Here is a 25727-nt window from a genome sequence, read left to right as displayed (position 1 = left end):
GTTCCACACGAGCTAAGGTGTTAAATGGTCCTTGCCTTCAAAGAAGGGAAAATTCAGGTATCATTGAAATACGATCTACATGGAGGACCTATCGGTGGAGGTGTCTCAACTGAATAAGATGGGGATGACTACCATATGGATGTGATGCAAGTTTCTTATCAAGTTTGTATCAGGGTTCAGAGAGAGCAGCTGTGTTTTTCTGGAATGTCAAAAAACAGTTATGATGGCATGGATCTGGTAAGGTACACAGGAAGACGGCACATGACACACACACAACACAATTTTGAATTTATAGCCTCATGTGCAATCGATCACATTTTGCCTCAATGATTACAAAGTATTACCAATATAAACATTGGTTTTGTTACCAAGTGTCCAGATATAAGCCCTGATTAGAGTACAGGGTATTAAGAATCCAGCCCTAGAGAGAGTTCGTAATATCCACACACTGGCCATAGAGAGAACACAGGGTATGTAGATAGTATCCTATAGACATTACAAGGTATTAAGATAAGAGCCCTAGAGAGAGTACCTTGTATCTAGACACCAGCAGTTAAGAAACCACAAGGTATCCAGACACCAGCCCCAAAGAGAGTATGGCGTATTAAGATACCTGCCCTAGAGAGTGTGGCCAGTATCCAGACACCAGCCCTAGAGAGACCATGGGGTTTCCAGACACCAGGCCTTGAAAGAATACCAAGTATCCAGACACCAGCCCTAGAAAGGTATCCAAACACCAACCATGGAGATAGGTCTGGGTATTTAGATACCATTCCAAGAGTACCCAGTATCCAGACACCACAAGAGAGAGCAGCACAACTTATACAGTTTATAGTCACAGAGAGAGCCTGTAGTATACAGATGCCAGCTTTAGAGAGTATAACTAGTATCCAGACACCATCCATAGAGAGAGAACATAGAATCTAGATATGAGCCATAGAGAGACAAACTGGAATCCAATCCACCAATAAAACCATGCTCGGCACAACAGAAATTACCAGTACATTAATGTTCTGCTTGATTTTCAACTTTATCCTTTCTTTATTTTACATAATTTACAGCTTGCGGAAAACAGGAAAGGATTGGTTGTATGGTATTGGTAGATTATTCATGAGGCTAGAGGAGTTATTAGAGGGCAAATCTAGAGACAGATAAACGTAATACTGTATATAACAATACAGCTATTACCCCTGATCTATCTCTCCCACAATTGTTATCCCCTAATAAGGAGATTAGGGGGTAAATGTATCAATCTCCGGTTTTGTCAAGTCCCGCGAGTCTCCCTTTACAAGGCAGCGCCGCTTTAAATTTAAGCTGCGAAGACGCCGAACTCGCGGGACTTGACAAAACCAGAGATTGATACATTTACTCCTAGATGTTGTGTGTAGCGGAGAGGACGACATATTCTAATTGTTGTACCTAGCCTGTGGCTGGAAAAAGGAAATATAGATGAAATGAGAATCATCATGCCCTTGCGTACCAGGAATCCATATCAAGCTCAAATGACATAGAAGGAAAAGAGGGAAAAACACAGTAGTTTTATATTGTTTAAGCAGTCAGTTCAATACCTTAAAAGACTTTTGGACACATTTGCTTGAAAAATAAACCAACTCCTAGGCCAAGTACCATAAATCAGTAGGGCGAGGTCTGTACATGGTCCTCAAAGCACCAGATGCTTATAGTTATTCAGATGAAACTCTATTGCTCATAAAACAGTGATCCCTACAGTCAGGAAGGTGACATAGAACAATGAAAAAGAAGCTTATATGTAAATGAAGGATTATGACAGCAAGTGGACTATATTGAAATGATCCAGGTAATTTCAAAATAATGCAAATATGATTGCATAGTAGTGAATACCTATATTCATAACATGCTGTATTCATAGTTGTTGTGGATGAGTTACTGATACAGTGGAGAAGAGTGTGACTGCCTGGGGTCTGGTAGTAAACTAGCAATATCCATTCCTCTCCTGTCCAGGTGACCCGATAGCATATTTATCATCAGATTGGACTGAGCTTTGTATACTGGTCACCAGATTGGATTCTACTTTGTATATTGTTAAGCTTATCGGGCTGGGCTTTGCATTCTGGTCACCAGATTAAGCTGAGCTTCGTATACTGGTCACCAGATTGGGCTGAGCTTTGTATACTGGTCACCAGATTGGGCTGGGCTTTGTATACTGGTCACCAGATTAGGGTGAACTTTGTATACCGGTCACCAGATTGGGCTGAGCTTTGTATACTGGTCACCAGATTAGGCTGAGCTCTGTATACTGGTCACCAGATTGGGCTGAGCTCTGTATACTGGTCACCAGATTGGGCTGAGCTTTGTATACTGGTCACCAGATTGGGCTGGGCTTTGTATACTGGTCACCAGATTAGGCTGAGCTCTGTATACTGGTCACCAGATTGGACTGCGCTTTGTATACTGGTCACCAGATTGGGCTGGGCTTTGTATATTAGCCACTAGACCCTATTTTGTTGGAAATAATTTACATGGTCACTGTTGGACATAATGCATGTGGGAGCAAACTGCATGTAGAATGATAAAATGAGAAATTATAGCTTGTGTTATATAATGTGCTTATACACTATGCACAGCAATAATGCAACACTGATGGTACAGAGAACACATTATTCAGAATAATATAACAAAGTGTTAATAATAAGGTTACCCACACAATGTTTTATTTTCCCATCATAACTGTATTAAGTCAAAAATAAAACACTTCTAAGACGACATTGTTCCTGCAAAAACTCACATTTCCTCTTGGGTAAAAATATCCTCTGAAACCTCAATAGAAATGTTTGTTATTGAAAATTAGCCAAGCATGTCCGGATAATAGTGCTGTTGTCTGGATAATGTTAAGTAGATCCAATTTCACAAATCACGATTTACAATCAAATTCCATAACTACTTTATCAGATATAACTGTTAATATTTTTAAAATTAAATGTAACTGTTATGATGTATTTATTTCCAAGGTGTCTAGTTTGGAGTCACTGTCGGTTTGTTGACTTTGTGTGGTGTTGCTGTCCTCAGACCTCTCGTTCTCCTCTTTGAAGACTGATTCCAAGGCCTTTGCGCTAGAAACATTATTTTTCCATCTGCTTACAATGATGTAGATATAAGGATTGACAGAAGAATTAATAGCAGGGCACAGAAGTAACATAATATAGTAAATGATTCTAGTGCGCGCAGAGGGGATGAAAGCAAAGAAAGCCAGTAACCTCACAACCCTGGCTGGAAACAGTGAGATGAGGAAGGTAATGACAGTGGCTACAATGACAATATAGAGCTTCAAAGGCCGGCATTGTACTGAGCTTTTCTGGATCTCAATAAGAAGGACCACACTGGAACCCACCATGAACAGAGTCAGAATGAGGAACACTATCGATGTGACTATGTAAACGGTCGATCGTTGTTCGGAAAAGAGAAATCTTTCCAATATGGTTATCAGGAGAGACAAGACCCACATTATTGTACACATTATGGCTGACAAGTTATGTGGTCGTCGGCATTTGTACCAAATGGGAAAACAAACCGAGAGACATCTTTCTATGCTGAGTGTAGCCAGGAAAAAGAGACTTGAATTAAACCCAAAACCATTCAGAAATTCCCCAAATCCAGAGAAGACTTTGTCATTCTGATCTGATGTTTTTATTCCATTGTACAAACAAAGGAAATAAAACGAGACCATTCCGCATCCAAGAAGGAAGAGGAAGTCAGCTACAGCCAAGTTGAGAATGTAAACAGTTGATTGGTTTAATTTTATACGAAAACAGAAGAGATAAATTGTGAATCCATTTCCAACAAGACCGATGAGACAGATGAGAGCTGAAAGCAGACATATCGTGATTGGTATGGTGACTATGGAGATGTCTGTGGCTGTACGGTTGCAGTCAGGTTGGGGCTTTGTGTAGTTCAGGGACAAGTTGAAGGACATTATTTCAGACAATTATTTGGTGAATCAATAGTTCCATTCCACTCTGTAACAGAAAACACAGAATTCAGTTATGAGATATAAACTTTGTTAATATAAATATTATTTTTTCTTCTTTTTTTTATTGGGTGACCTCAAAATTTAAATTTTTAGATGTGTTTTGTTATGTGTTGTGTCCTATGGGTCCCAATTTGCCTTTTAAAATGTAGTTATCTGCCATTAGAGGCTGGGAAAAGTCTTTCTTTTCATTTGTTAGAAATGCCTGAAAACGCCTTTGTGTCTTCCTCTTCCATCCGTGACATGAAAAGATGATTAACCCCCGTGCACTTTTAATGTACTAGTGATAAAATTAATCTGTCTTAATCTTGGATACTTCTGTCTTTCTTATTCACTTTTACACACACACACACACACATATACACACACACATACACACACACACACATACACACGCGCGCACGTGCAAACTGTCCTTGTTACACCTATTGATCTGAGATCTCTTTGTTCATCATATCCATAGACAATGTACAGGGAGACAGTAATAAATCATAAGATTATTATTATGACTAATATTAAGAATAATGATATCATACATTCACAGTCAGGGGCTTATGTAGCTGGATGTATGTCTGTTTTTTGTGTTAGGTACACATTTCTGTACGTGTCAGCATATACATACGTCCACATAAAGCTTTTGGCATAACATTGATTCAGGTCTTGGTACATCTGGAGAGGTGGAACGGGGGAGATAAGGGAAGGACAAGTGTAGATCAAGCACAATATGGGTGTGCTCTAGTAAATGTGACTCCATTAGACGTGGATGGATCTGCAGATGTGCTAGTACTTAATTCGTTAACATCGTGGCTATATTGTATGAAGTCACAGACTTCTATCCTCATTACTTATTTAACATTTGCATTTGGATTACTGCAGGAAAGAAAATTCCCATTTGATTTGTAAAGGGGAAAACATCCGATGTTTCTATTGAACTTATTTTCATTTAATTCCATGTATTTGTGTTTGAATTTAATTACATTTTATATGGAAATGCAACTTTTATTAATGAGTGTCACCTGTCTCTTGTGTATATGACACTGTATTACATTATTAAATCGTGTACAGAAAGTCTAATTCCTTACTTACACTGTCAGACCATATGTCTACATTATCCCTACACTATCTCTACACTATTGTGTACAGTCTATGATTGACGGATGCCTGACACAAATGCTTCTGTGTTTGAGCTTTACGCATCTTGAGATACTTCCAAATGAACATATCCATGTAATCATGCTTTTAAACATGTGTGTTTTCATACACCGCTAAGCACAAATGTGTGCTCTAAATCAGCCCCTTGGAGTTTATAGAAGACTGTAAATAATAATTCACTGAAACGACTGGATCAGATGTTTCTTGATACGGAGTGATACTTGTCAGCTCTTCTAATTCCACCCCACAATGGGTCAAATAAAGTTGCACACATACAAACTGAAAATCAGCTTGTGTGCAGATCATAAAAGAAAAAAGAGGCGTCCCATAGTGTGGTGCACTCACACACTGTGGCAACGCTCAAGGTGGGGCTATATACACCAGATCATAGTGTGCCAGGGATATAGCAACACAATATAAGTGCAATTACCAGTGGGGCTATCAATCAATGTGTGATATACAATTGCTGATATCACATTATATTTTTGTCCCCACAACCAGACATAAAGGTAGAAAGCATCGAGCCTTTACAGTGAGGGACATATGTTGTAATTATCATATGGTTACTGCAAGCTGAGTTACACAATGACACACAAACAGATCTATATCTGATAAAATAAATGTACTAAGCAACCAAACAAGAGAGATTGCTTCATTATGATGATTCAGTCTGTCTGTACACACAATGTGATACATTTGTTCCATTATCAATCATAGACAACTTCATCTCTGTAAGTCCAATTAGATCACATTGTTTAAGATCTCTCGCACACCACAGATGTGGTGATAATTGTATGATCTCATTGGATGATTGCATTGGGAAGATAATTAATATTTCTAGTTTGAAGTTTGAATATTCTAAAATAAATAGAGACATTGCTTCTATTTATCAGACCCAACGGTCATTATTGCAGCAAGATGGAATTGTTTAAGACTCCTCTAAAGAATTATTACCTGTTGCTGTTGTGTGTAGGAGCTTTATAGACAATATTCTGCTGTCTGTTACATTTTATAGGGTTAAACTCTTAATTGTCAACTTAAGTAAGTTATTTGCACACTGACATCTCGCTATGTATAGACAAGTCTCTGACTTGTGTAAGCAGCTCTGGTGCAATAACTGCTTCATATAAAAGTTAATGGTCTCGCTTACCGCCAGAATGTGCAGGGGGCTGTGTGCACCTACCAGTGTGTCCTCATTACAGAACGTAGAGTGCGTTGAGGCAGATTCAATGCTGTGCACCAGCTGGGACCGAACTGTTCTTATGTTGCTGACTGTCGCTTCCTCTACTATTGCTCACATGATTAATACATTCTTGGGCGTATATAAACTTGCACTTAAATGAAACCAGCAATTGCTGTTGATAAATGCATGGAATGTTATGTTGAAACAATTAAGTTATTGTTCTGCAAATTATCAGACAGAATAAAATGCAGTAAGACGGATAATAGGAGATCAGCACCAGGTTAGAGCTTATATAATGCATTTATAATTATTATACACATACCGTACCATATGGTGCAATGATTATGGATATCACATGAAATTCCAACAGTGAAATCATTGGCTTTATAAAAGAGGCCATCGCTGTGTGATTGTAGAAGAGATGTGGATCTAATAGAACTGGTAGGAACAATATTGTACAGTTGTGGCCAAAAGGATAGGCACCCCTGCAGAATTTTCTAATATTGCACCTTTTGTGCCAGAAAAATGTTGAAATGATAAAAAAATTGTATGTATTACATCAGTTTGCAATGAAATAAAACACAAAATGCAGAAAAACATACAAGTTGTAGCTTATTCTGCACTGAAACCCTTAAAGGGGCTGAACACATTTATTGCCATCTTTTAGAAGTAGTTAGAAATATTTAGGTTTCAAGCAGGTGATTTTCCTTCACTTTGGAACTGAACTAACCTATGTTGAGTAGCAGGTGCCTGCAATATAAAACAAGCTTGAAATGACTCATATTGATGTTCCCGTTTCCACCGTATGTAATGTTATTAGGCTGTTTAAGGCCCTTGGCATTGTAGCCAACCTCCCTGGAAAGAGAAAACTTGACTGAAGATTGCAGCACAGGAATGTTTGTATGGTGGGGAGAGCAACTCCCTCATCTGCTGAACAGAATGAAGATGACCTTCAGCCACAAGATACAACTGTTTCACCGTCACCAATTCAATGAAAGAAGCTCTTATGGTAGGATGCTGAGGAGGGCCCCACTTCCCTGATAGAGGCATAAAAACCACAACTGGAGTTTACCAAAACACACCTGAACAAGCCAAGCTTGTTTTGGGAAATTTATGTAGACAGATGAAACCAAATTAGAGCACATCACCCCTATCTTCACAACAAGCAAAGTTAAAAGAAAACCTTCCCTGTAGTCAGACATGGAGGAGGTACAGGGATGTTTTGGGGTTCCTGTGCTGCATCTGGCACTGGGTTTCTTGAACGTGTGAATGACATCATGACATCTGCAGATTACCAGGCCATTTTGGAGCGTAATGTTGACCCCAGTATCAGAAATCTGGGTCTCCGTCCAGATCTACATCCCTTTGAACACCTGCAGATAGACATGAAAACAGTGGTTGGGTGAAGACACCTTTAAACCTGGGAGAACTGGAGCAGTTTGCACAAGAAGCTCATCCATGGCTATAGGAAGTGGTTGATTGCAGTTATTTTTGCCAAGTGCCATACTACCAAATATTAAGTCTAAGGGCTAGATTTACTAAGCTGCGGGTTTGAAAAAGTGGGGATGTTTCCTATTGCAACCAATCAGATTCTAGCTGTCATTTTTTAGAAGGTACTAAATGAATGAAAGCTAGAATATGATTGGTTGCTATAGGCAACATCCCCACTTTTTCAAACCCCACAGCTTAGTAAATCTAGCCCTAAGTGTCAATAATTTTGACAATGTCATTTCTTTATGTTTTCTGATTTAAAAGGTTACAGTATTACAATCAGAATAAAAAAAAAAAGTTCTGTATACTAACAGAGAAAGGATTGTGGAGACCAATCACTGCTGGTAATTTCACCTCAGGTATAGAGAAAATTGTAAGTTATTTAAGAAAGTGTCAGGGCGCCAATAATTTGCCCACTACTGTGTCTAGAGTGGACCCGTCCCTCAGAACTATCCTGCCAAGCAGATTTGTGTGTCAGATTTAGTCATTATTCTGTATTTCGGGAGCGAAAAAAAAGAAAGTTTCTCCTTTTCTTCTTCTTTATCATATATAAAGTTTTACAACATGAACATATACTGAAGTTTGTAATTGTATCACGATCAGAGATTTTCACTGACCACCGTGTTTTGGTTTTTGGAAAAAAAACGCCCTCGCGTGTTTCAGTTTTGGATCACTATTTTTTTCTAAGATCCTTATTTTTTTTTCTGCTAAAATCACATAATTTGGCTCTTTTTTTGTTCCTACATTATTATTAACCTCAATAACATTAATTTCCAATCAATATTTGTAAAGTGACAAGAACACTGCTACCCCTGTTTCTGTGTGAGCAATGGCACTGAGCAATGTCACTGGAGACTGGAGAGTGACAAGAACACTGCTACCCCTGTTTCTGTTTGAGCAATGGCACTGAGCAATGTCACTGGAGACTGGAGAGTGACAAGAACACTGCTACCCCTGTTTCTGTTTGAGCAATGGCACTGAGCAATGTCACTGGAGACTGGAGAGTGACAAGAACACTGCTACCCCTGTTTCTGTTTGAGCAATGGCACTGAGCAATGTCACTGGAGACTGGAGAGTGACAAGAACACTGCTACCCCTGTTTCTGTTTGAGCAATGGCACTGAGCAATGTCACTGGAGACTGGAGAGTGACAAGAACACTGCTACCCCTGTTTCTGTTTGAGCAATGGCACTGAGCAATGTCACTGGAGACTGGAGAGTGACAAGAACACTGCTACCCCTGTTTCTGTTTGAGCAATGGCACTGAGCAATGTCACTGGAGACTGGACAGTGACAAGAACACTGCTACCCCTGTTTCTGTTTGAGCAATGGCACTGAGCAATGTCACTGGAGACTGGAGAGTGACAAGAACACTGCTACCCCTGTTTCTGTTTGAGCAATGGCACTGAGCAATGTCACTGGAGACTGGAGAGTGACAAGAACACTGCTACCCCTGTTTCTGTTTGAGCAATGGCACTGAGCAATGTCACTGGAGACTGGAGAGTGACAAGAACACTGCTAACCCTGTTTCTGTGTGAGCAATGGCGCTGGATCTCCTGGTGAGGGAGGTACTTATGGAATCCAAAAGCTCTGACAACACAACGTTGACATTTTGCCTCGATTCAGATCCGAGGACGTGCAAAAGTACAGACCTGGCTCGCAGGCCTACTCGGATCCCCTACGTTCGAGTGATCTCGGTTTTCAGAAACCCGAGCCCCAGCATCTCTGTTACGATAGATGAAAAAACAGTGAATTGCTGACTATGCAGGTACAAGAAAAAACAGGGATCCATGAGTTTAATGTCTGATGGGATCCAGCTATAAATTATTCAGTAAACAAATCCCTGACCTACCTAAACTCTGGCCGGTTGTAGATCAGCCCCTCAATATGGTGATTGGTATCACGTCTTCTAGGTAAATATTTCATGCTGGTCCCACAGAACCAGGACCATAACCTGGACTGTGACACTGCAAAGACTATGACCATAGGATAAACATATTATATTTTGAACGTCTACCATACTCCCAGCTGCAGAGAAAACATCATACACAATGTAATAATAGTTATTATGTGTCACTGTGATATTTTAGGCCACAGCTATAGGTGGAACTGAAAAAAATATTGTGAAACATAATATAAACTCACCCATGAAACTAATATAGAAATAATCTGTACTCTACACCTAGCAGATGTTATGTAATTGGGTAACACTTGCCAAGATGTTGTTGCTGCAGGCTGAGTGCTCTGGATGAATGAGCTTCTTGTAGGAAATGACTATATCTTTATTGTGATTTCATGTTTGTCAATATACCCTTCGAGTTTGCTTATAATCACATTCTAGGTTAACCGGGTGTTCTTATTGCTAAAGGAACATTAATATATAATGCAAATATTCAGTAATATTTGTCATAATATAGGATATGCAGACAGGCACAACAACCATGTAAGATAGTATAGTAAGAGGAAGCACACACACAGAAACTATGGGCGGAACATCCGACAGTGCAGACAATATATCTTAACTGGGGCCCAAGGTTAAATGGGCCCCCGTAGGGACTGTGCAGGAGAAGAGACTGTGAAGGAGAAAGATGTCTGCGTGGTCCTAGTGCCCGTAATGCCCGGTACTGAATAATAGGACATTTGAAGGGTACGTCTCTCTAAAAAAAAATAATAATAGTGTTTTCTTTACCCCTCTAGCATTATTTATTAAACAAAAGACACATAACGTGATTATATTTTGTGTCTAGGATTAGTGTATGCTTCAATATATAACATATATCATATGATACTTCATTATTCATATTCATATGTGGTGTGGGTGTTGTTTTTTAAAAAAAATAATTTCTTGTTTTTGGTGCTAGTGTAAAATATCAGGTTGTGGGGAATTAAACTTATAGCTCCTGTATTTTAGGACCATGAATCCTGTGTCCAGCACCCTTTACCCCTCCCAAACTTCAGCTGCTACTGGACATGTAGTTGTTGTTTTTAACACCTTTGGCACAGTGCGCCCTATATAAGTGTAATATGTTGAAAAAAATATCATGTTTAGAAAGTCAGAATAATATTTTAGAAATACAAATGACCCTGTTCCTCCATTGGGGATTGGGATGAATCTGCAATGCTTTCTGGGCTTCCCATGATGCAAAGCTCCACACTGGATCCCTCAGATCTTCAGAATATGGATAACATCTCTCTGGTGCCAACTATGAGCCAGTTTAATGATAAATCTCCCAGGTTAGATGTGGTGGAGCCAGGACGGGAACTGGGATGACGGGATACTAATGCTGGCAGAGTGTGGACAGGGGATAACACCCTATCTACCATTTAGTGTAACATTAGGTTAACATGAGAGATAACTAAATTAACATGGACTGGCTAAAAGAACAGAGGGCTGGGTTACCCCAGCCAACATGTGTATGTAACATTGTACACAGAGGGCAAAAATGCTCCATGTAAAGTGTATAATACTGATTAACTTCAAATGGTTTTGCATATATAAGTAGGAACATACATGAAACATGGACAAACAAGACAGATGCAATAAATGCAAAATATTATGTAGGGAGGACCCTGCTCATATATTTCTGTAGTTATAAAACATAAAGTAAGTGTACAATATATTTTGCACATTTGGAAAAAACATTAGTTACATCTGGTCTATACATATACCTATACATATACATATACATATACCTATACATATATATATATATATATACCTATACATATACATATACATATACCTATACATATACATATACCTATACATATACCTATACATATACCTATATATATACATATACATATACATATACCTATACATAAACATATACATATACCTATACATATACATATACCTATACATATACATATACCTATACATATACCTATACATATACATATACATATACATATACACATACCTAAACATATACATATACATATACACATACCTATACATATACATATACATATACATATACCTATACATATACCTATACCTATACATATACATATACACATACCTATACATATACATATACATATACACATACCTATACATATACAATTGCCATCTGGAGATATATTCTGTATTTACTATCTTACAGTGGATTTCTTAGATACATAATATCAGGTAAATGTGAAGATACCGGCATAATGTTTAGCTGTGTTTGTCCTGCCAGCTGACTGGTCCCGGTACCTCGATATTTGTTAAATAGATCACCTAGGCAAGTAGTGGATGAAAGATGCATCCTTATATTAAATATAACATATATTTAAAAAAACACATAGCACGCAGAATAACAGTAATTATGCAACAATTCAAGAGGGTTCACTACACTTCATAAGACAGAAATCCTATACCTCAGCAGCGTCTTTGCGTGGGTTTCCTCTGGGTGCTCCGGTTTCCTCCCACAATCCAAAAGCATACAAGTACGTTAATTGGCTGCTATTAAATTGACCCTAGTCTCTCTTGGTCTGTGTGTGTATGTTAAGGAATTTAGACTAAGCTCCAATGGGGCAAGGACTGATGTGAGTGAGTTCTCTGTACAGCGCTGCAGAATTAGTGGCACTATATAAATAAATAATTGATGATGATGATGATTCAATCCTGACTGTTGAGCAATATTCTTCACTCCTCTACCCACGTGCTATAGACTGAGCTCAATGTCCTCCTGCTTTTACAGGTCTTTAAACTAAACACAGTCCATAGAGGCTTCAGTGTTGGCACAGGCACAATCATGAGCCAGTCTGACAGGAGTAGTAATTCCTAGTCAGCACTGTCCTGAATAGAGAGCCCACATCTCATTCTGCATATTTTAAAACCTTCCTCTTTTAGATGGTAATCTATCTTCAGATGAGGATTCCCTTAGCCCCCCCCCCCCCCCCCCTCCGGGATTAGGTTTCCACTTACCAGGGGCTGCACGTAGACTTCTCACAGTCCTCAGCTGACTTTAATGTAAAATAAAGTTTGGACAAGAAGGTTTGTCCAGCGGGCTAAACCCCTATTTTCAATGTCCTAACGCCTCCATCTCTTCAAACCCATAGCAGATTTAGTACGAAATATACTAAAGTGCATTTTGTATGCGATATGTGACCTGTCACACATCGGATGCGGTTTTCAGTTCCCACTACACTTCTAATTTCACTGTCCTGGACATTATAGCATATTACGCTGTCAGGTACTGTGACATAAGAAGGGCTGTGGCAGATGTAGCACGTGAAGTATGTTACTGGCAGACATCAGAGGTTGTTCCTTGTAAGTTTAGCTGTGTATTTCCTAACACTTTGTGAGAAAAGCACTTCAGAGAGTGATGAGCACATGTTTGCTTAATGTATCTTTGTATTTTTTTGCACTGCACCTGAATGTGGATGTATGAACTGTAGCTCTTCAGACCTCTGACTTTTCCATTTACGACATGAAGAGAAGTGATGGGGAGGGAAGGGGTGTTGTAACGTAAGCAATGTGCAGTAAGGGAGTGTTTGAGCAATTGTGTATGGCATCAAACTGGGACATAGTCGGAGATTTGGCTGCAAAAGTGTTTTTCTTTGCGGGTGGTCAGGGGCAGATTTAAGTAGAACAGCTGGCAATTAGAGGATTTTCAAATGATTCGCAGGCGCTTATTAAATCACTCGCCATAGTTTAGGATTTTTTTTCCTGTTTGTACGCATGTTCCTTCTGTATTACCCAGGTTATACAAGTTTAAAAGATGCTTTATAGCAGTTGCCTTTGTAATATATAAACTTAAAGGTATGTACGTGTTTGAAGTTGGATGCAAGTGTCTGAGAAATATGTCTGAGGGGTAAGTCTGAGGGGGGAGGCTGGTTGATGGGGACATGACTGAGGATGAGTGTCTGAGGGTGTCTCTGAGGGGGGTTGTCCGAGGACCGTGTCTGAGGGGTGTGTCTGTTGTCAACAGGACACTTCTGCTACTCGCTTAGACCGGGAGGCATCTTTAGCTCTTAATATGGTGCACATACGCATTGTTATGTCCAAATTTATCGTTTGCAATAAAGATTTTCCTATGCGATCGCTGTGGTTCCAAAGCACAAAGGTTTTACAAGGCAAAGTTTGGTATGGACTAACACAAGCTTCTATCAGAACGCTCTGATTTCCAAAGCCAGAGGTGAACAATTTATACATAGTACACTTGTAAAAAGCAGTGACATCACAAATATACACAGTTACAGTATTAAGGTCTTCATCCATAGGTCGAAGGGTCTTGACCTCCCAAGAACTCGACATGGCATTGGTGGATTCCTCTGGTCATTGTTCCTTGAGATTGCCAGGTGTCCTTCTCCAGATTCCCGCCTCTACACCTGTATAAACTGTTTTTTATGATCCCTGTGTAGTGGCTATTTGGTGTATGAAAAAGTGATATTATTTATAACTGACGTTTACAAGGTGCGAACGCTGCATAAATAACACTAGAAACGTTCTCATGTAATTGTGACCAAAATGTAGCTTAGATGTAGGAAACATTATTTAGCCTCTTTACCACTTTATATATTATATTAACTAAAATAAATAGATTAAACTTATTTGCATGTTGGTATTTGCAATAATAATTATTCAATTTCGCACTAATCGCACCGCAACCGATATTAGTGTGCAGAAAATATTGATTACCACCTTCATCCAATTATTAAACTTCAACAGCATACACCTTAGTGCGCCTTCTTCAATCACAAGTTACGCTTATGTATATGTTCCACTCTGAATCAGACCCAACACATCTCTCCTTACAAACTAGCTACATTTGTGCAGATTGGTCAGCTGATACCCAAAAAATGTTACGCATTAATTTCTAATGGAATAAGATATAGTAGTATTTTACTCCTCATACTAAAACAAACATTAATTGCACTCTCTTTATATCCCTGCCTCACTCTCACCATCCTGCTCTCTCTGACTCTTTCACTGACTACTTCTGCTTTCCATAAAGTCTCTCACGACCACTTTCTCAACACTCTGCCCCTGTCTCTGCTCTCCTGCCACTAATCCCCCATACACACTATTCTCCCATTGCCTTTGTATGTACTGATCTTAATTCTACCATTATTGTACTGCCTTAGCCATAGTACTGCTCTACCATAATATTGCCGTGCCATAATATTGCCTTGCTGGTGTTTTACCACTTTGTTGCATTGCCGCTGTCATACCTCCCTTGCCAACATCTGGACTTCTACACTACCTATGCCCAGACAATCATGCGCTCTACAACTTTTAGACCCCTGCACCATCTGGATGTGGCCTAAATAGGTATTTGCACCATCTGGCCCCTCCAGGACTCTGTACCACCTTGGCTTCTGCACCATCATGGCTCCATCTAGGCTTCTCTACATTACTACCTCAGTATTATGCTGATCTCTGCAACATAGTGAAGCCCACTATGCCTATTGTCCCATTTGTTCTTTTGTCTCTCATTACCCCCTCCCTTTAGAAAGTAAACTCTCATGGGCAGGGTCCTCTACCCTATGTCTCATGCCTGTTCGCTGAGTCTCATGTCTGTACTCTACGTTCCTCTCTGTCCCTTTCTTGTCTTATGCAGAATTGTTTTTGACTGCCATGTGATTTGTTCTGTTAACTGTATCCATGCATTTATTATTCTGCTTCTCTGTGCATATTGTTATCTGTATGTACGTATGTCAATTTGCTGTATGTTCTACTACTCTGTGACTGACAGAAACCTTGTGGCGTCTTATAAATAAAAGATAATGACAGAGCTTACCTGGATGGAGATGCCGTGATTACACCTGTGGATATTGTAGAACAGCACGAATGGAGCTCAGGGCAGAATTTTTAAATGTATATTTTTTATCATACACAATTGAACTCTTTTGCATTTCACAAACTTAGTTCTAGGTAGAGGAGGAAGCAGCCTGTCAGGAGATGTATCTGTTACAACTGCTTCACCCCTGGTGCAAGATCCGTGCTCGTGATGATGATGATGATGATGATGATGGTGATGATGATGACATTGATGGTATGTGTAAAAAAAACAAATAAATAATTAAAAACATGTGCCCCCCTTCAAAACTCCTTCCAGCACTAGTGCTGAGAGCCTAGTCTGGTATTGGCAAAATCACTCGGATAAAAAGTGTGATGTACCCCCGAAAATGCCAATACCAACTCTAGGCTACGCCAACCAGGTCTGGTGGCACTATATCAGGGAAATATGCAGTGTGAGGTTCCCCTGACACAGTAGTAACCAGCCCTAGGCCGGATAACACAAGGTTGATTTCCTTAGGGGAATTGGGCAAATGAAAAAGTGCAGACCCCACGTGCTGGTGCTTTAAGTACTGCAAGTGCCAGTATATCCATGGCTGCTAGAACATGCTGGCACTTGTAGAACTGCAAACACCAGCATGCCCTGGCATCCATGTCCCAACGGGACCTATATTGCAACATGTAAAACTGCATAAAAAAACAAACACCCAGAAAAAAAGCATTTAGTACAAATAAGACACCCTCCTTCACCAACTTACTGCCCAACTAATTACTGGTGGGGGGTCCTCTAATACTGTTCTGCAACATACTGTCATTATCTATCTATCTATCTATCTATCTATCATATGATATATAACAATACGTTGACTTAACATGCTGGATACTTAGTACAACACACTAGAACAGCAGAGGAACCAGGAAGTTCAGCCAGGGGAGGGGGAAACTTTCACTTTCACTATCACAGGTCACAAATAACTTCCAAGCTCAGCACAGTTAATGTGAACGGTGTGGGACAGATGTGACGGAACAGACTGGATACAAGAAAGAGACAGAGGAAATACTCTTAGCTGACTGCCTATACGTGAGCGAGGTGAGGAGACACTGACTGTACATGAGACAGAGATAGAGGTATGGAGAGACGTAGAGGGCTATAGAGAGGGGGCGAGGGAGAATGGGTGGAGAGAGAGAGAGCTTGAGAGACAGAGGGGCGTATTTAAGAAGCACCGCAAAAGAAAAAAAAATAGTTTTCAATCCTTATCGCATTGATAAAGATTGAACTATGTCTCATATTCATCACAAGAAACAGCAGTTCTGATAAACTGCTGTTCTTGTGAAGTGCAAAACTTACTTGCCACTGCCCCTTCACTTCCGGAGACGTTTGCGATCTACGGGGGTCCCCTTCTAATTCCAGTGCGCATGCGCCGACTGAAAACTCGGGCATGCGCACAAACATCCCTGCAACTCACTGTTGCAGAGAAAGCGGTGTGAGACAGGGAGGGATCATGTGATCCCTCCACACATGCGCTGTCCAGCTCAGAGCAGAGCTGAACATTGTTGAAAATGATCAAAAATGGTAATGTACAGCAGACTGAGCTGGCGTACATTACCATAGGTGTACAAGTGTTTTAGAAAGTTGCTGAATTGCGGTACATAGCAGTCCACATAGACATCTATGGGGACTACTATGTATTTCGACAAAAAATGCAAAGCAGCCGATATCATAGATATCAGCTGCGATACAGTGTTGATATATTAGGAAAATACTTAAATATGGGTCCATTAACTATAATAAATAGGCTACAAAGAGAGAAAAGAGTTGAGGGAGAAGGGGGTGAGAGAGAGAGAGGGTGAGGGGAATATAGTTGGGGAGAGAGAAAGGCAGACAGAGAGGAAGATGGAAAGGAGATAGTGAATGAGAGGTTGAGAGGTAGAGAGATAGAGAGAGGGAGAGAGAAACGGGGCAGACAGAGATAGGGAGAGAAGGGAATAGAGAGAAGTAAAGGTAGAGAGGGAGTGGGAGAGATAAAGGGGAGAAAGAGATTCAGATGTAAATAGATAAGGAAAGGGGAGAGAATGGGAAGATAGAGAAGGATTTAGATTTCAATTTTGTAGCAACGGAAGCCACGTTACACAGCAAGTGGTGCAAATATATATTTCTATGTGTGCAGGGTAACTCCTGCAGGTCCTGCATGTTGCACACATGTACTGGTCAGCTGTATTTTGCCCCATGTTTTACATGTGGATCGGCCACAGCCCTCACAGATTACATTGTGCACTTGGCGTCCTCCTGCAGCACAAAACAGATTCGATTTTTGCACCCTGTAGATGGATTTGCTCCTAACACTAAACCAGCCCATAGTGCCTTACAGCAACCTCAAAATATTCTCTAAAATACCTATGACCTAGAGCTATAGTTGTGTCACCTGCATTATGCTCATGCTATAGAATTGTACAGTACCACCAGATTATAAGTGTTTAGTAAAGCAAAAATGGAAAATAGAAACAATCTGCTAAAAATTCTTATTTTTATTATCACAGAAATGAAAAAGAAACATCCAATAAATATTCTAATCAGACTGAATAGGATAAGTTAAAGCCAAAAATATCCCGTTATTACCTGCTCCTATTTCACCACAATTCTTCTTTTCATTTTAGGACATTATGTTTCAACTATTAATTCTTCCAGTCTGTCATATTGTTATCAGAGTTGTCTCATTTCTTCTATATAAACTTCTAAAAATAAAAATCAGAACAACGAGAAATGTTGGGATATTTACCCGGGAAGCAGAGAATAACTACAGATTTCTGCAAGATTTCCTCACATCTTCTGATAGAGTAATCAATGAAGTAAGGCCATTCGCCATAACAAACAGTGGTCACCAGGAGTTCAGAGAGGAGGTTGGGAGGTGTGACGCTGCTATACTTTATCATTCCAAGAGAAGGGGACGAGTGAATATCACAGATGTGACGGATGCTCTGTATAATGAGGAGCTGGAACAATTGTCCAGACAACTAGGTAAAAGCCGACGAAGGCACTGTACATACAAATGATGGGGGATTGTGTCACTTGTGTTATTCTATACCATCTTTGTATGTCAACTGTTTTTATATACTTTTTGTTATATGGAGATTTGTTTTTGCTTTTGTTAGGATAAGTTCTCCTACAGTAATATCATGCAGTTGTGTTCTGGCATCATCGAGGAAGGGTGTATCATATTAGTGTTGGGATGTTGCTTAATATTTGGGTAACTGGTGTAAGTGGCAATATTGTAATTGTGGTTTTGTTCTTTAAGGGAAGAGTAACGTGATTGTAGTGGCCGATCACTTGGAATCCAGTTCTCCAGAGGGAAAGAAGAGGATACTCCAAAATCAGCCTCGAATCCAGGAAATGACCAGTGATCTCTTTCTCTTCAGTGAGAGGGACAACAATGAGAGAAAGTTACAGGACCATATGAATACGAATTTACAGAACATATTATCTGTCATTAATCAAGATTTCCGCATCTTTATAGGTAAATCCTATTTGTTTGTAATATCCTGTATTTCATGTTGATACATCCCTGGTGTGCGGTAAAGGAATATTAACGGTGATTGATGCCAGTTGGCCCGACAGTGGCTCTACCATGATGAAGTTAACATGACCCTAATTCAAGGCCCTTATTAATGCAAAACTGAAGCTACAGTAATGTTCCAGTTTGTTACATTCAAGAAGCCGGTCCTGAAGAGTAAATGACTATTTCTTATCACCGCTGTCCTCCATGTAGATCTCTAAAGGTCGTTTTACCTTTGGGGACATAATGTACTCATACCTGACAACTTGTAAAGCGATGAAGACAACAGAAAAGACTTAGCAAACCTCAAGTTCTTAAAATTTAAGGATCCCCAGCGCATTTAATGAACTTATTTAATCATATATAAATATTGTGCATCTTCCTACCAGCCTCTATGTAACATCTGCACCACCCTTGGGTCATCTGGCTCCATGCCACATAGTTCACAGCGCTCCTTGTCTGACAACCACATGTCGATCCATTAGGTTAGACCTTGTAGTCCAGAATACTATTCTGCCTTCAGTTCTCTGATAACTCAGTGATAACCAGAGTTCATGATAAGTAGCCGGTAGTTATAATCAATGATGATACCGGCATGTTAAACATACTCAGTTCACGTGACCCAAATCGTGGGTTATCCACTTGATTGTGGATATTGGCATCAGGTATTGTGCTGGCTCCATCCACATTAAATACACTCTTCTCCCAGTAAAGACACAAGACCAGGATACACTGCTTGTTATCCCAGGTAGTCTGAGCAGTTAGTAGGTTGAGGAAAAGCTGTTCTTGTGCCTCATTGAGTTCATTCACAAAATTATAAGTTGTTATCGCTGCCCAGAAAAGTCGTCTCCTCTCAGCTTTATCTCAGATACTTTGAGCTCTGAAAAACCTCCAGAAATATTTACATGTATATCTGTGAAAGTTATTCAGTAGCTATTTCTTTGTACTTAGTGGTTTAGTGGTTGTTACAATAGACAGAAAATTTGATCTTAAAGGATAATTCCACCCAAAAGTGGCTTTTAAGTTGTTGATGGAATTTCAAAGATAATCCTCTATTCCCAAAGTTTTATTAACTAGGGTCCAATGTTCAAGGAGTTCTGCTGGTCTCCAGCCATTGTGCTCTCTGACTCCCCTCTGCTTGCTCCTGATCGCTTCTTCTGGGAGCATGTTATTTGTGAACATTACACTGCCTAACTAATAGAAAACCAGAGTGGCAGTCATACCTTGTGCTCAGCAGACCTCAATCTTTGGGGTAGGATTATTATGAAGGCCTCACTTTGTTATATTTCTCAGTATTAGAATTTGTAAAATGATATATACATCATTAACAGGTAATAGGAATAATATAGATATAAGTGGGCTAAGCCATTAGCTGTTTACACAATATTTCCCAAACCCAGACTTCAAGAAGCCCCCATAGTCCATGTTTTCCATATCTCCTTACTGGAGCACAGGTGTATTCATAACTGACTGACTCATTGTAACAGGTTCACAGGTGATACTAATTATTTCCAATGTGGAAACCTGCACTGTTAGAGCTCCACAAGGACTGGATTTGAGAAGCCCTAAACTAGTACTACATACATACAATCAGCTGTATATTATACCAAGGGCATTATAATGCACCACAGTTAGAAATGTTCTCCATCAACAAACCAGTTTATCCTGGGGAATAAGAGCTTCAAAAGATTTCCATCATAATTCTCACAGACTGCAAGTATCTCTGTGCCACTGTAGCTTTATAGGATTGGTGGTTCTCTTGGCTCTGTTGTCATGTTCCTTGGCAGTGTAATGGGAACACACAGAGAACGTCTGACATTACGTAAAATCTCCCCGTATCCTGTGACTTATTTCCATAACACAAATTTCCTTCCAATCTCCAGATTCACAAAGGGGATGTGGGATTCCAATCCTGGTAAGTAGAAAACATATATTTTACTTATGTAATTCATTTAAAATAAATATTCATGCAAGAATATTAAAATCCATAAACATGTACAGTAATATTTATAATATTTCCATACCAAGGTTTCCATACCAAATAGCTTTATGTAGAAATGATGATTAGTGACTGATTGATTGTTGACCTTGGAATACATTGGGAAATGTGTATTAAAAGGAAAAGCAGAATTCAGTTTGTAGGTTATCAGGATGCTTGACGTTGTCATGTGCCTTCATAGCTTTTCATGGGCTTCGATAGTCTAATTATTGTCTAAATAATATTACTTATAATCTCTTTGAGCGAGTAGCTTTACATATTAAAGAAGAAATAACATAAAACAGAACTGAATTACTTGCACGGACGTATTAATCATTAATTGAATTCTCTAAATTCTGTTAGGGAACAAATGACAAGTTTATACAAGAGAGTCTCTTATAGGTTCTTACATCTTTATCGTGTCCACTTTCATCCAATCTGATGCGGGTTCAGCTGCTACATAATACAACTAGTTGGACATGTATTGCAATAAATGCAACAAATAGCCCCTGTCTTAATACATAAGAAAATGGCTACCATGGAAATGGATGATTCTCAGAAAGAAATATCCTGAAACGAATATCGACGTATCACAGATCTGTACGTGGAGAATTCACATGGAAACTCAGCCGGGAGGGGTTTATAAAGACTAAATGCATGTGATATAACTGAATAAACCAGTGACATCCATCATATATTACATTGTACTTAAAGAGTATAATGTTGCTGAACATTGCATCAAATAATCACAAGTTTATTGTTACATTTATTTTGTATTTTGGAAAGACCCTTTCGTTGTATTTGGATGGAGTAAAATACAGTTTATAGTACATTCTTGTTACTAAGCAGAATACATGAAATGGAAACTAAAGATTGAATGAGTTGTTTCCATACTGTCCAAATGTCCCAGTATTCTTTTATATATCATCCCCCCCCACGTGCTTTATCTGACCACCCTTCATATAATCACATGACAATTGACATCATTAATTGTGACTCTGAGGACATTAATTAGAACATTTCTGTACTTGGGCCATATTATATATATATATATATATATATATATATATATATATATACACATACAAACTGCCATTAATATAATATATATACACACAAGTAACAGGAATATAGGTAATATTTCCAGTAATCTATATCCAAGTAATGTCATCAGGCGTCTCCTTCACTCTGGTCACCACAGTGACTGCACCTTGAAAGGGACTGATCATATTTCTATAGAAACTGCCCCGTCTGAACCCATGTTTCATGTTGTTGTCCAGACCTGAACGCTGCTCGCAGCATTATTCATCCGGCCAGCACAAATGTCAGTGGGTACCGACAGTGCAATAAATCCAAACAGACCTAAGGAACATGAGACACTCAGCCCTTTGGTCCTCTAGTGCTTGGCCCGTGGGTCATGTGTGGTCCCTAGAGGTAGTGATGATGCCTCCTGTGCATCGTTTATCTGCTGATACCAGTGTATGGGACAGAGTAATGGTTGTCATTGATTCATAGTCATGCAGCATATACTTGTATCTGTACTACTCATCACACAATGCGAGTTTATGTGTTATGAGCTTGTTTAACTTTTCCTTGTTTTTTTGTGTATTTGTTAGACACCACTGTTTGTGAACGTACTTCGAATTTTTGCTTTTTTGCTGGAATATATCATCAGGTAGGTAATAAAATATGTGTACAGTATGATTTAATGTAGGCTGTGTGTGACTTATGTTAATACATTATCTCATTTGTGTGACTCCTTGTATATACTGCTCTGTCTTGTTCTCCGTCATTCATATACTGTGTATGTGATTCCTAGTGGATATAATACTTGACCACTTTTTGGACCTCCTGAAGTATCAGGAGGGAGGCCCAAGGTGCACGTGCAGGTGGTGTGACTATGTGACTATCATAACTGTGTCACCTACCGAATCACATCATCAAACCCCCATTCTGCCCACTTAATTAGGGAAGTGGGCAGATTACAAAGGTGGCTTCTCTCCCTGTAGAAAACCCGGAAATTTGGGAGTCTCCCAGACATTCTAGGAGGATATGCAAATATTGATATTATAATGTATATGTGAATCCATTTGATATTTTTACATATTCTGCTCTGTGTGACACCCACTCTGCTATTCCTAAAACAATGTCTTCTGCTCATATGCTGAGATTCAGAAATGAATATGTGTTAAGCCTTAAATGTTTTGATGTATCTGTATAACTAGGTGGTGGAGGCAGTGATGAACAGACCCAACACTGCAGCTGTGGGTGAGTTTGTGGACTGTTATCAGCTATGGGTTTACGTTTATTGATTTATTTTTACATTCTCATCATGAGTAAATAATTTTGTGTTTGTGCAATCCAACTTCAGTATTCCTATATCTCTAAGACAGAGTCATTGACCAGACCAAGAGGTACCCATGGGCCAAAGAGGTAGACAAAGCTCCAGAACCCAGGACCTAGATTTTGAGCGATCAGTTACATGAAGAGTTCTTTAACCTCCATTATTTTAGCACATGATTGGTATTGACAGGAGGCCCAGAAAATAACCTCTTTCTATACAACACAGGGAAGGACACTGCATCCACTCTCATCATAGATTCCTTTATCTAAAATATTCATTTTCAAATCTGAGTGAAATTGGCTGAAATTCCTCTGAATTGCAGCAAATGGAATTTCTAGGGCTTTACACAATCCCTCTCGTAGTCTGATTCAGAATGGAACACAAGTGAAATGCGTCAGCTTGACAAACCCCTCAGACGCTTGCGTCCAACTTGCGAACATTTGCAAAAACCTTTTATTTTATATGTTACAAACACAATTGTGATGAAGCATCATCAACCTGAATAACCTACAGCGGGAACAACTTCCTGACATGTGTACAGAGAATAATAATCTATTAAAGTCTCAGTAAGTGCCTGTGTATCATTTGCAAACCTCTAATTAGAAGCGGTTCGTTAGTTCAGCGGTTCAACATTATCATCATCCGCTAGTGCGAGAAAGCACAAAGATAAGCTACACAAAGGAATCAGGCCCTGAGTATATTTTCTATAGTTCACTCCCATTAAAACCTATAACAACAGAATATAATTTACCTGGTTGGGGTTCCGGAAGCAGAAAAGTAGATACATCAAAAAGTTTTGATATCTCAAGGGTCAATATTTGAAATGAATGATGTGTACAACGTAAATGAATCAGTAATGGACGATTACACAAAGAGCAGACCCCTCTTTTTATTCTGTTTGGTAATACCCAGTCTTGTTTTATTACTTTGTTTGCTCACCATTGTAAAGAGCTGAGGTGAATGCTGGCACCATATCTAGTGGGTGACTATGGAAGAGGGGAATACCGTAAAGAATAAGTGCCTACATGTTATTCTACACCAGCGCCAGTGCTTTTATGGATCTGGCATTTTTCTATGTGCGCTACCTCCCTCATCTGAGTATGTGCAAAGAAACATATATGTATCCCTCAGGGGAATGAATCAGTGAGTATTGGGGGGAATATTTTAATTAATCTATTCCTTTTTGTATTGAAGAGTCCTGAAAAGGTTGTTAGTCAAGGCTGTTGGACTGCCCCAGAAGAACCTCAATTGATGGAGCATGTTTGACGAGTTTTTACTATCCAATGCAAGTACATGAATGCCACATTATTCACCGGACCGCGCCTGTTTCACATGTTCTTTGGAATTAATGAGTGGCTTGTCTACACAAAAATGACATATATATTGTAATATTCATGTGTGTCTTTGCTCCCAGGCAGTACAATAGATTTCATGTAATATTTGTATATCGCTACACAAGTGGATTGTCAGACAGACCGCCATTGTTTTATAAAGATAAACTCTATAGTACCATATACTATAACATGTTAGTGTTTTGTACTTGGCGACTAATGATTTTATAAGCTAGTAACACATTTTGCTATGAATTATAATTAAATAATTTACTTTGGACAATGCAGTGAGCTGTATGGGTGTGTGTGTATTATAGACCGTATCATGTGTAGAAAGAACCTCACAGAATTCAGGTATAATCTATGTTTTAGCCATGAAAACATTTTTTTGCTTTAATTGAAGTATCATCTTTACTAATTTGGTCAATTCCTTGGCCTTATCTTACTGTGACTGCCCAGGTCTGATTTGAATAAAGGATGATTTTAGATGATGGTATGTGTAATGTATTTCTTATACAAGAGTATGGGCATATTTATTAATATATGGAGATAAGTATGACTTTTATCGATTCTTATTAGCTAGCCAGTTTGTGCATGCGCAGTATGAACAGAAAACTGTAGCCATCAGATGAGAACCCTCACAAAATTGCACCCCATAACTTCCCCTTTATCCCCACCATCTACCGGTGGGGGAGTAGAAGCTGTGAATGACAGAGTAAGGGTAAAATAATGAGGACCCTCTTGTGACAACTCTTCCACCCCAATCGTCCCAGTAAAGTGCTAATTTTCTTTTATGGTGTTTCTCATTAACTGCAGTGCAGTTTCCAACGCAATATGACATCTGGTGGTAAACAAAGGGTACTGCATGTTAAAATAAATTAGACTAAAAGCTTTGGCACACACATTGTACATGATGTAATATTTCCTTAAAGTTCTGTGATAATTAAAAAATATTGTCTGTAAG

General features: G+C 39.2%; 2 protein-coding genes across 4 annotated transcripts; one reads left to right on the top strand and one right to left on the bottom strand.

Moving 5' to 3' along the window:
• Positions 1-2661: 2661 nt before the first annotated feature.
• On the bottom strand, positions 2662-6445 carry LOC142098573 (mas-related G-protein coupled receptor member H-like). Of its 2 annotated transcripts, none has more exons than XM_075181410.1 (2): positions 6306-6445; positions 2662-3992 (listed from the first exon to the last, which is right to left on the bottom strand). In XM_075181410.1, exon 2 carries the CDS (start codon positions 3947-3949, stop codon positions 2966-2968), a length of 984 nt encoding a protein of 327 aa, XP_075037511.1. In that variant the 5' UTR covers positions 3950-3992; positions 6306-6445; the 3' UTR covers positions 2662-2965. The 2 variants fall into 2 exon arrangements, with proteins under 2 accessions (XP_075037511.1, XP_075037512.1); XM_075181411.1 differs by having other exon boundaries at positions 6339-6445.
• A 10042-nt stretch (positions 6446-16487) lies between these two features.
• Positions 16488-25254, top strand: LOC142097153 (uncharacterized). Of its 2 annotated transcripts, XM_075178767.1 has the most exons (6): positions 16499-16649; positions 18215-18575; positions 18853-19071; positions 20994-21025; positions 22705-23356; positions 24627-25254. In XM_075178767.1, exons 2-5 carry the CDS (start codon positions 18221-18223, stop codon positions 22765-22767), a joined length of 669 nt encoding a protein of 222 aa, XP_075034868.1. In that variant the 5' UTR covers positions 16499-16649; positions 18215-18220; the 3' UTR covers positions 22768-23356; positions 24627-25254. The 2 variants fall into 2 exon arrangements, 1 of the variants encoding a protein (XP_075034868.1); XR_012678137.1 differs by lacking the exon at positions 20994-21025 and having other exon boundaries at positions 16488-16649.
• The last annotated feature ends 473 nt before the right edge of the window (positions 25255-25727 follow it).

This window comes from Mixophyes fleayi, chromosome 7, assembly GCF_038048845.1.
Source record: "Mixophyes fleayi isolate aMixFle1 chromosome 7, aMixFle1.hap1, whole genome shotgun sequence".
NCBI lineage: Eukaryota > Metazoa > Chordata > Amphibia > Anura > Limnodynastidae > Mixophyes > Mixophyes fleayi.
This window is presented reverse-complemented; position numbering and strand designations above follow the sequence as displayed.

Coding starts and splice junctions, on each gene's coding strand:
- LOC142098573 (XM_075181410.1), bottom strand. CDS start 3,949: ATGTCCTTCAACTTGTCCCTGAACTACACAAAGCCCCAACCTGACTGC.
- LOC142097153 (XM_075178767.1), top strand. CDS start 18,221: ATGTTTCAACTATTAATTCTTCCAGTCTGTCATATTGTTATCAGAGTT. Junction 18,576..18,852: donor ACAATTGTCCAGACAACTAG/GTAAAAGCCGAC, acceptor TTGTTCTTTAAG/GGAAGAGTAACGTGATTGTA. Junction 21,026..22,704: donor GATGTGGGATTCCAATCCTG/GTAAGTAGAAAA, acceptor TGTATTTGTTAG/ACACCACTGTTTGTGAACGT.